This window comes from Apteryx rowi, unplaced genomic scaffold, assembly GCF_003343035.1.
Source record: "Apteryx rowi isolate R43461 unplaced genomic scaffold, aptRow1 scaffold_48, whole genome shotgun sequence".
Taxonomy (NCBI): Eukaryota; Metazoa; Chordata; class Aves; order Apterygiformes; family Apterygidae; genus Apteryx; species Apteryx rowi.
The window spans coordinates 553,934-566,248 of NW_020450738.1; the positions used below are offsets into that span (position 1 = coordinate 553,934).

General features: G+C 38.8%; 1 protein-coding gene and 1 long non-coding RNA gene across 2 annotated transcripts in view; both read right to left on the reverse strand.

Annotated features, from left to right (window-relative positions):
* Window positions 1–1,532: 1,532 nt before the first annotated feature.
* Window positions 1,533–5,112, reverse strand: LOC112972227. The gene is made up of 3 exons (XR_003255594.1): window positions 4,993–5,112; window positions 3,606–3,682; window positions 1,533–1,683 (listed from the first exon to the last, which is right to left on the reverse strand). It is a non-coding gene; the product is annotated as an uncharacterized LOC112972227 (long non-coding RNA).
* Window positions 5,113–11,533: 6,421 nt separating this feature from the next.
* CUNH4orf54 (chromosome unknown C4orf54 homolog) overlaps window positions 11,534–12,315 on the reverse strand; it is a 4,657-nt gene continuing 3,875 nt past the window's right edge. Inside the window, exon 2 of the mRNA XM_026078390.1 lies at window positions 11,534–11,684. Coding sequence (XP_025934175.1) covers window positions 11,534–11,684 — 151 coding nt within the window. The remainder of the gene's footprint in view (window positions 11,685–12,315) is intronic.

A 12,315-nucleotide genomic window follows, 5' to 3' on the forward strand; every position in this document is an offset into this window, starting at 1 on the left:
AAAATTATTTTGTTTTTGGTCTTTTTTTTTGTCTGTTACCTTCTGGGTTGGGATAGCCCCTTGTTGGTGAAGGAATGGTATTGACGGGGGTAGCAGGAACTATTTAATTCCCCCCCTTGCAATCAATAAGGTAAGTTAGACACCTACTTGTTTTAGGCTCCCCCTCTCTAGTGAAGGGAGAGGCATTTCCAGAGGATGCACAGATCGCAGATGAGATGAATTGTGTTCTGGAGATGTCTGTCCAATTTCTCTGCCTAGAGCAATGGTACAACCTGTGCACCCACCCTCTGTGTCGACAGCGACGGGAGATGAGTTTAGGCCAAAGTGATTCCACCACTGACGGCAGTGACAGCATCCTGCAAGATAACTTTGCCGGCACTGCTAGCAAACCAGCTGCTGATCCTCAGTAGCCTTAAACGCTCTCTTCAGTTTCTCTGCTTAAGATTTTATGCAACATCCTACCCCCAAAATTTCCTTCTCCTTCTCCAAGGGTCAGCTTCTCCTTCCTCCCTTCCAAACCTCCCCTCCTCTTATCTTCTTGCAACAAGGCTCCCACAAAGCTGTCTCTTCCCCTCAACAGCCATCCTCAAAGTCTGCGCCCTCCATTCTGTAGATGCTGTTTGATACTTGTACAACTGTATTAGGAACAGAAACTGTTTAAAGACAAGCTTTTAAAAATTATTATTACTATTTGCTATTTGCATCATATAAAAAAACAACTAAACATAAGATCAGACCTAAGTATTCACAGTTTAAATACAAAAGATGGACAAATGGTGGCACAAAGGAAGAGCTATTGTCAATATGTTACAGGTAGAGAATTAAGGTATCAACAGATTAAGACGTCAGCCCCCCATCASAGTTTGCATAGACAGTCTGCCAGGCTTACCTATAATGACTTCACAACCCAAAACCAGAATTAAAATGTAGGAAGCTTGTTCCAGGGCTCTGATTCGTATCTATATTATTTGTCTTATATCACAATTCTAACTGTAAGGCCGCCCGCCTCCCTAAGTTAGCAAATCTGACTACTAAGAATCTTCTCAACACAGGCCTGTAAAATGGGGCCCTTTGGCACATAAAAATAATGCAACATCAGCGCTCGCTTTTTAAAAAGGGTAGCATTAAACATTTTCTGATTATGAAAGATAATCTGCTTACTGCCAAGTATTTGGACAACGACACCGTGTGTGCTTTTCTTTCATGTGAACATGCACAGGTTCATTTAACATAAATCAGTCTCCTGGAGACACTGATGTGTGCATTTTATTTTTTAATTACTCATCAAGCACTGGCACAGCTTGTTGAGGAACATCATCTACCCATCTCTATTATTGAAAATAGGTCCTCTGGAATGGCACAATAGGCCTTAAGGGCAATTTTTAATCTTGCACGACTTTGACAGCACCCCTTGAAATTCAATCAAACAGAGCTTCTGAAGCTGAAGTTACTCCTTCAGAAGTGATAAATGTCCTCATGGATACCTCATGGTATCATAGCAATACACTTGCTTCTGAAGTTATCTGATTCTAACAGCTGGACATAATGGGAATTCCAATAGGGTTTTAGTTCAACAGCTGGGTAATAGAAGGTAACGGCTTACTTACATGGACTCCATAGCTACGGAAACAACAAAACGGACAATCTTCTAAAAATAAGGTGAAATTAATACTTTGCTTGATCCTGCATTAGAAGTAAAAACACACTTAGGATTACAACCAAAGTAAACACTGTGAATGTTTATCAAATCATTTGGGGCTAATGACAAATAAATGATATGCATTTCAATAATGTATGTTATGCATATTTTAAAATAATCAGCAATAGTAGCAATTTAATATTTCATACACCAGGTTTAGAGAAGAAAAATCTTAATTTTACTAACAGAAGCCACAGAAACATCAACATAATAAAAATGCAGCTAAGTCCAAAAAACCAACACATTTGAAAAAGAGATTTGAAAACTTTCCCCTTAAACTTTCAGAGTGCTAATTTTTAAAGAGTACGTTCCACATACTCTTCAAAAGGTACTCAAATTCGAGGATTCAGACTCTTGCTCCACCCCTARGCATATTCTCGTGCACAGAACACAGCAGAATACAAAGAATCATTGAGTTTGGACAGCAGATCTCTTCCAAGAGAGAGACTCCAGTCCTGTCTTCCACGAAATAATAAATTTAAAGGCTACGGGAAATGTTTGAAAAGGAAGTGCTATGAGCAAGGAAAAGAATGAAGCCTGATTTCCTTTGCTTTCTTGGTTTATGTTGAATTTTCTGCTGCTCCAACTGAAACTCAAACCAATGTCCGCTCCAGCCGAGGCCTCTTCACCACTCTGGGTGGATCTTTAACATCTCCCCCCTCGTGTGGATTCTCCACTCCTGGCCATTTTACAAGTCACAACTTCCAATAAAGCATCTTTCATTTTAAGGAGGGGAAGTATATTCCTTTGAAGATACAAACACCTGAGCATATTTGCTCAAATGGTTCAGGAACTGTAACCTATTTACAATGCCATTCATGACTTGCTTTTAATTTTAATAGGCCCATGGAGGCTTTTTAAATTTGAAATCAGATGTCCTATTTTCAAAGGGCTTTTTGGTCATCTTAAAGTCCTTTAAAGGGATCTCTTGGCCTTCTTATGGACTAACCTTAAAACCTGTTAATCTAAAATCTTTCAGTAACACTGTATTCATGTTAATAACACCATGTTAAATGGAGAAATACAGGTCATACAATGCTGTTTAGATTTGGACTTAAGTCCTTGATGAGCATTAAGAATTAACCCATCAATGCAGTACTGGTCAACAAATATTGGGACTAAATGTCATTATTTTTGCAACACCTGACCATAAACAACTCCCGATAAAAGGCATAATTCTTTCCTACCAATAACGGATTGCTAGGAACCAGACTTGCATGGGTGTAAATCAGTGTGATCTCAGAAGAGCCCTCGGTCAGGCTGACAGCAGCCTTCTTTTTCATTTGTTAACGTGAACAGGATCATAATTTGAAGTACTTTATTTTTACCAAAATGACCTCAGCATTGGTGAAAAATGCTGGATTAACACATATACAACTTGTAAAATACCTACCCCAGATTTACAACGAATACATGTCACCTATAAAGTCAACTCTAATTTATCGAGAGCATCGGACAGAGAATTCAGAGCGGCCCAGAGAGATTACAGTGCAAAAGGAACGGAAGTACTTAAATATGGATAGACACCTTTTAGGAGCTACAAACGCATATAATGAATGTTGCAATGCCCGTGTGCCTTAGAATACAGCACGATTTGTTAAAAATAGTAAAATACACAGAAATCCCAATTGAGCAAGGTTTTTAGGTACATTTTCAACTTGAAACATGTGCCTAGTCCAGGGGAGGTTGATGGAAAGCAGGGTAGTTACAGACTGCACCTGGATGCCGCATTTTACAGCGTCGGGTTCTGACTTGGTATTTAGATGACAGGAACCTCAAAAATAAAACAGCTGAATACAGTAGGTAGATACAGGTGGGGTTTGTCAAGCAAATTGTTCTCAATAGTGACAACCCCAGATGATAGCAAGTATAAAATAGATTTTTCCACCAAAACATACCATATTACCTGGTTTTATCCTGGATAGCTTGCTTACTACTGACATCAGGGAATTATCTACTAATTCTGCATTCTTCCCACTCCTCCTGAAAAAAAAAAAAAGCAGTATTTCTACCTTTTGGTCTCATCATTCTCACCAGTGATGTTTTAAAGACTATGTATAGAGCCTAATCCTATTAATCCTTTAAAATCCCTGAAACATTTCACTTGATTCTTCAGATTAATATAAAGTCCAAAGATTAATATTGTCCAAAGCTCCTCCATTTGTGTTTCTGAGGATTCTTGTAGTGCAAGGTGCACTGCTGTTGGCTAGAAGACCATGCTCCTTAGGAAAAGGTTAGAGTTCACTTCTCGATGCAATCTATTTTTGACCTCTCTTAAGCAAAGGTTTCAGTTTAAAGGATTTATGTACTGTGAGAGACTAATGGGCAGTGATGGGGGGAGCTCATTAGAGGGTTCCACTGAAATTAGGCTCCAGGGTCCAGTAACTCTTCTTAGAGAAAAGCAACAGAGCAGTTACCAAAATTCCCTGTTGATAACCCCAGCTACATCTGCAATTTCAGACTTTCTTCTGGGGTCAGGGCTTCTCTCCGGTCTAAATACCCACAATTACTTTATTCCTTTGATCTTCTTTTGGTCATTCTTTGCTATCCTGGGCTTTTCCAGCATGCTCCTGCTGAGAAGAKCCTGTAGCTCCACTCTCCTCAGTTCTTTTCTCCCTCTTCTCAATTGTTTCTGTCAGCATCTACTCCTGCTTATCTTGTAAGAGTCGAGAGTTTGCCATTAATCCATTTATATTTTGGCATAAATGTCACTAACCATATGTTGGCAGTTAAGTCTATTCTAAATGCAATGCTAAGATACAAACTTCAAAGAATACAGTAAGAGAGTATTTCAAACACCAACCTACTGCTTTATCATTAAACTTGTGGAGGAAGGCAGTGTTGCCATGTCTTGGAATGCCATTGCAAATCTGTAGTAGACGTTTTACTTCAAATTTTATTCGTTGCAGGTAAATAATGTGGTAAAAATCCATTTTCCTTTAAGTTCTAGGGCATGTGGTTAAAAGGAAGACGATTAAAATTTACTTCTGGATACTGAAAATTGGGAACAGAGAAAGTTCTTAAATGCAAAAACTKCTCTTACAATTTTCAAGTCCATTTTGTAATTTTTGGTGTTTGACTTGTGATTTTTTTAACATTTGGACTTGACTTAACATCAGAAAGCTATTCAACTTCCACTGAGATAAATGAACACATTAAAGCAGCGAAAGACTTTTCCTAGCAATAATTCAAGCAATTCTGCTATCCTCCTGGAAAGTGATCCCATTTTGGGTCGTATCACAATATTAAACAATGAAAATAACAAAGAGAATGACCAGAAAAAAATTATTCACTTCACCAGTCGCTCTATCCAGAGAGATTACAGCAGACAAAGACACAGTTCGTTTGATATCCAAAACCATATGCCAGTCAAAGCTAGTCCATTAAAGCCGAAGAGTTCTATTTAATTTAATTTTAATCTGGAAAAAAAAAATCAAGGAGAAAAGTAGAGTCAAATGAAGCAATGCCCTCAACTTCCCTTTGTCCTGAAGTTACAGAATAAGTAGAGTGACATCAGGTCAGAAACAGAATTATACTGTGACAAACTCAGGGAGATTTTAAATGTGGATTTTGGGGTTTGCTATGCAGTGAAATCTTTTCTTCTGCATGTTCAACCAAATAATGCTACTGTTATTACTTGTTCTGCGTAAGAGCAAACGTAATTTCACAAAAATATGATCACGCAGGAAACCACACGCTCATCTGCAGTGTGTCTTTTACTGAAAAATACATTTTATTTGTCATAACATTCAAAAAAACATAATACAAATGCTTACTCATTCAGTTACAAATGTTGGTATTCAGTGGTTTCAAACAGTCTCTTTTCACCTGATCCTCATCTAATTAAGTGTTCTTGATGTGCAACACACTGTTAGTGCAATTCTGCTGTCCTTAAACTCCAAGCTCACGGCATTCTGTAACGGCATCAACTTCAGACTTCAGCTAGGAACTTGCCACAGCGTTGGTTATGTTGAAAGCAGCTCAAAGAGTCATTTTTTTCGCCAGTCATATCTCTTCTTTTTTTCCACAGGCAACAACCCCGTTCTCCACACAATGCTTTCGCAGCATTTTACCCTTTGCCATATAACCCACTGCTCTCGCATCAAACATACCACCCACATTCTCCTAACAATCGTTATCCGTACTTCACATTTGCACTTTTAAATATCTTTATGCTGATAACCCACTCCCTTACAAAAGGAAAAAGAAAAAGAAAGAAAAAAGAAAAAACACAAAAACACAAAAAGAAGGGGAAGAAAGGATCACCTTCAACACAAGCATTTTTAAAGTACTGTATGTGTTCTCAGGTAGCCACAAGTTAACGGTAATTTATAAGAATGAGGAATGACACTTTGGCCATCAACACAAGATAGTAAAGCCATCTCTGAATGCAGACAGGAAAAAACACACAACCCATAAATACATTTTAAATCTTTCACCAAGTGAGTTAAATATAGGATTAATTTTAACCAAATGAAACCGACCCCCCTGCAAAAGCCCAGAACAAGACTCATACATCACCCCAGTCCTGCTGACATTTTTAAACAGATCCTGGTGTAAAACCTGCTGAAGTCAGTGGCCAGCTAGCGCAGCCCCTGACTCACAGCCCCAGGGCTGAGGCGGCACCTGAGTGGCGTGCAGGATTTGCCCTGCTTTATGCACAGGGTGAATTTCAACTGTAACGTACTGTGACTGCACCGTGAAACATATAATACTAGCAGCTTGTGAACCCCAGCAGAGGGCTTGATTCCAGTCCAAGATATGTGGTTACACATCACCCCATTAGCTTGAGAAATTCACCACTGGGTATACGCGGAGGAGCACCATATTACTGGATTTGCCTAGCAGCCTTCTGTGGCAACATCTGCTGCGTGTGTCCTGTTAGACTCGAGCCCAGCGGTCCGGTTTGACACGCGTAACATTAAGAACCCAGGACTCGATTCTGCAAGGCACTGAAGCTCCGCACCGAGTTCAGCAAAGCACTCAGCCAGTGGACAAAAAATAACTAATGGTTGCACTGAGGCCAACAGGAATCTGCTCGGATGTTTGAAGTTAAAGGTATGCCTCAAGGTCTGCGAAGCTCAGCACCTTGCAAAACTGACCCTTTTATGCAAACATGAAGTCTGTTTAATAATAGACAAGATTAAGCAAACATTAGAATTGACACATTCTGCTGAAGAAATCCCCCCTGAGAAAATAAATAGCTGTTGGTATTGCCTCATGTCATTGCTTTCATCTCTACAGGCAGTTAAAAAAAACTACAAAATTTTCCTTCATCAAATATCTGTTGCAATACAGGACATCTGTTTCCTATACATTTTTTCCTTTCAAGTACACCGGGTGAAACTGTAAACCCTGAGTCTGTGTGTGCAAACCTATATCTTGTAAACTACAATGTGAAACTTAGCTCCGAGCACCGATATTGGAAAAGATACAGCACTAATATTTTTAAACACAGATGCTAGTATTATAATGTACGTACCATACACATTTATGTCTCTATGGAAAATCTACTCGGGTACCTGCACTGTCCTGCAGTTGGAAGTACTGTTTTGTTTAACACTGGTACTCTATTCTTAGCATATATAGGCTTATCGGTCATAAACAGAGAAGAAGCATTTGTTTTCTTTAGGAGGCATTTAGTCAGAATCCTGGCAGAAAATTAAAGCCTATAACTGCAGACAGTTCGATTGAAGAGCACAGGGATTACGTTTACACACTATATGTTCTAAATGGGCACTTCAAGGTCTTTAGGGTTCGAATATTATTTTTTCATTTGATTTCCACAACGATGAAAATAAATGAGAAGACACATGCTAAATCACTCMCTATCTGTATACTTGCAGTGCATTTCATCCTGAAGGCAATTTCAGTTTGTGCCTGTAAACAAATAAATGCCATTGAAATAAAATCTCATACRCATATTTAAAGACAGTTGTAGCTGATTTTTCTTCATCTTATATGTTACTCAAGGAAATGAAAACCTGTGGTTTTCTTTAAGAATAGAACCCTCTGAAACTTCTTTAGCAACAGGTTATTTTTCTCCTCAGACTGTGTGAAAAAACATCCTTAAAACTAGTTGACATAAACCTTAATATTATTCAGTAGAAATTTTGGTTCCAATTACTTTAACACGATTTTCCCCTTTGTTATACAAGTCTCTGGGAAAGGCCTGCTTTATGCTTAGATTTTTGGCTCTTTTGCAGAACTGGCCAGTTGAAYGCGATCTGAAAACACACTGTTCCTGTGATTTCAACAAGAGAAACAAGCAGGTGGCCAGCTCCTCCGGAGGCTTTAACAAGCATGGCTCTCCTGGTATTTTCCAGCTGAAGGAGCCGGACAACCATAAACTTCTCAAATTGCTGTCCACTAAAAAGGAGCTAAAATGTTACAGCAAGACAGAAAATCACACAAAAAATAAATTTACGGGACAGAGTTACACAGTAGCTTCTAAACTGTTTCCAAAATTAACGGCCAGCTTGCACTCAAAGATATTTCCCATTGCGTCAAAGGGGGGCTTTCCTAAGTAAAATTACAGCAGCAAGCTGAATTTCTCATATGATGAAGAACCACTTAACGTCGGATGAAAAATCTACATGTAAAACAACCGCAATGCTTACAATAAAACACATCAAGTCTAAAAAGCAATGTTTAAAATTATGCAAGTGCAGAACTACCAGGAGAGGCAAAACCTTGAGAACAGGTGCAAGAAAATCTTGTGCGTGGGCAAACTCTTAAGTACTGACTTTTGTTTTTTGTACTTGTTTTTTGAATTGTCATCCCGTTAATTCAAGAAAGCTTTACAATAAATAATTTAGGCTTGATCTGACATTTATCAGCTTCGCCAAATACTTTACTGAACTGAATGAAAATTCTGGGCCAGGAACACACTAACATAGTTTAGTTTCACCATCATGGTAATAATTCTCTTTTACTGAAACAAACTAATTGCTAGCAACAAAATCATCGGTTTAAGCGCAGTTGGACATATGGACAAATACCACTGCATTTTGACTAATCTTATTTTATATTTTCCTATTCAAAAGGGAAATATTTTCCTCAGCAAATACAGATAGTGTGGATGTAGACCTCAGAAAAAACTGTCAAACAATGGCTAAAAGAAAATAACTACATATTGGTGCAACTGTAACATTAAAAATTTCCTCTTGAATGGGAATCACTGGGAGCACGTTTTCAATAGCGTTGAAATTGAAGAAAGAAAAGACTGCAGTCTTAAAGAAAAATAAATGCTGTCCTCTCCTTTAGAACTAGGGTCTAAAAATATTACATTCAACTTCTGGCTTTCCACTATTTAAACACTGTCATAATTAAGGCAACTTGTGATGTCCAACACATTACAAAGGAGCAAATGGAAAATGAAAACAATGAAACATGTTTCCTGATATTTACACAACCAGTTTTGAATCACGCCAAAAAAGAAACACTAAGGATAATCTAAACACTACAGATCTCTATGTTTGCAATTCAAAGTGCAGAGCTACAGAATACAAAATAGAAATCTGATCTCACTGTCACTGAAATCTAYGGGACGACCCTCATTTACTTCAATAGGAGAAAGTTGAGCGCCTTATTTTTTTTAAAGAGTTGTATGACTGCCTTAGATAACCGTAACAAATTCCAAGGACCTGTAAGAAGCTGTATTTTGATCCAGACCTGAACACTGCTACGTTTACACAGTTTTGCAAACAGCTGCAGTGGTACTACTACCACTAGCCACAAGCACGGTGGCAACATAAAAATCTGCAGTTTGGTTTCAGTATAAAAACAACTTTGCAGAAAGTAATAAAGTAATTTAGTGTGGTTTGCATAATTAAATTTATGCATACTCCAGAAATAGGGATTTAGGAGAAAACAAGAAACTTACACACTTGCTTTGTATGAAGCAAAAAATGAGAAAACTGTAGAAGCGGTTTTTAGGATGATTATTTAGAGTTATCAAGTGTATTCCACATTAAAGGAGGGCGATTCATCTTCCTTAATCCTGTAAAAAAACCAAACATCTATCATTAATAACAAGTAAATTCTCAGAGTACTGACAGAAAATATTCAAGCAACTGTTACTACTCCAGAGAAGTGTGTAGCATCTCCTTCATTATCTCAGCATTCTTGCTACTAATTTCCTAAAATACTGCCAACATCAAACAAGAACATCCCAACTTTTTTTAACAGACTAAGTGGGAGGTAGCTTTTTTCTTCCAGCAGAGTTATTCGTAGTTGCTCGAGGTATAAAACATGCACCCCCTTACGGCCCTACCGACCCCCACAGGGTGGTGGTCCCCGAGACTGCCACGCACACAGGCAGCAACATGAGAACACGATCAGTCAAGGATTTACCGTCACCCCCTGTAAAACCTGCGGCTCAGTGATTGCTCAGGAAAGTGTCTCTACCAAGAAGAGCAATTAATCTCATGCTTAACTATTTGAACATTTCCTAAGTAGCCATGAATTTAAGCTCAAGCTCATGCTTAATTTCATTCTTAGACCAATTTACTAGACCAAATACTAGAGCCATTTTAATTCTTGGAATATTCCCATGTTCCCCACTAAAACTGGACCCCCACTTTACTAAATTGGCAGTGAAGGCTCCAGCGTAAGTAAATCCTACATGCAGTATATGTCAGTGTAAGTTTACTCCTTGGCTTAATAATGTACATTTACAGTCTACTGAATAGCTCACAATTAAAGAAAGCTAAAGTTTAAAGATATTAATATCCATGATGATATATGCTTTAAAAAAAGCACTCATATACCCTATCTGTATGCAAATACTTTTTAAAGGCAGACATATGTTGCCTGGCAGGAGACAGGTAGAAACACTTGAAATTAGTAAGTATATTTGTATTCTCCGATGACAGAAATACTCCTATTTGGTTTAGGCTACTCTGACTATAAAGGTAAACACCATGTGTGTTCTTGCAACTATAACGTGTCTTCAGTTTAGGCACATGTTAAACAGAGCAAGGAAAAWTAGTACCCTTTTAATATCTGTAGTACAATTTGGTATAGTCTTGTGTGCTACCTTCTCATTCATATATCTAAAATAAGGCATAAGCTCCCAAGAGTATAAAGTGGAAACAGATACACAAGTTAAAAATATATTTTCAGTCATTCATTCCAGGAATGAACTCCATGAGGGCAGACCACTACAGGTCAGCGCTGTCTAGATTTGGATCCAGACAGACATGGCAAGTATGCTAAAACTGAAAATAAGCATTACTTTTTTTTTCATATTAAGGAAAGAGGGCAGCAGGGAAATCCAGGTAAGAACTATGTTGCCAAACACTCACAAACTGTTTTTCTTCAGAAGAGGAAGAGGGGGAAGAGATATCACAGCTTGTTTCTCAGAGACAAATATGTATTCTGTAACGCTTGGTGTATATCAAGAACTTAAGAATTGTTCAGAACAGGCATATTTCACCTTGGATTTTGCCAGAGTCCAAATCTACGGGATCCATTTTATCCCACTGATTACATGGAAAAGAACATTTGCCACAGAAACAAGGACTGCAACAGCGACAGATATCTGGAGGGTCAGGTGCTAACACCACCAAAAGCATCACATCAACGACAAAGATTAAAGTGAGTTATATCACATTGGTTTCCAAAAGGTGGCAGTGACCAAGATGGATCAGTCCTTGACACAGTGACACAATTTGTGAATGAAGATGTGAAAAAGAAGGAAAAAAATAGAGTAAAGAAGAGAGGGAGAGATGATGTGCAGTAGGAAAAGAAACAGAGTGAGGAAAAAAGCTCAAGAGCACTCATTCAGCATATTTTGGATGGTAAAAAATGGGATTCTAAAAAAGACAGTATTTATTCATGCTGCTCAAAATCCATGGTTAGGTGATGAAATCTGGCAGTTCTTTTAATCCATTTTAGGATCTGCACAGGATTACGGCATTCAAAAACCTTCTCTGATGTGAAATCAACTGGAACGTAGAATCTTCTACCGTTTACCCGGAAACTTGCATGAGATGCAAAAACCATTGATTATGCTGCTGTCTTTGATGGGGGGAAACAAGCATCCCAAACAAGCAACCAACCAACCAACTACAAAGAGAAGGACAAAAGATGTAAGAAAATAAGGGAAACAAAAAAAAGCAGAAAATAAGAGCAAGGAAGAGAAATGTTTCCATATAGAGATATGAAAGTTATGTAGACAAAGGAAAAGGTGGAATAGGTACGGTGACAGAAAGGGGTAATGGGAAAGAAAAACAGATACAGTAAGGCTGTAAGATGTGATTCTAGTCTGGCGTATACCATATTTTCTAAATATGTGAATAACCAAAGTCTGACGCTAAGCTATAAGCTACCATAAGAAATACAAGCTAATATAGAAACACAGGCACTGGATGTTACACCTTTTCGAAAATAACTAGTGTCTAGACTGAAACCTAACAGATCACTGATGGCTTGCAGCGACACTCACCCGCGGCCGCTCAGCGGTGCTCCACCACGAAGCGCACCGTGGTGCCGTCGAAGGAGGGCGGCGCGACGAGGCGCGGCCCCGCGGCCGCCGAGCTGATGCTGACGAGCGGCTTGGCCTCGGGCGCCCCGCGCCGCGCCGGCGGCGGCCCCTTGCCCGTGGCCACGTA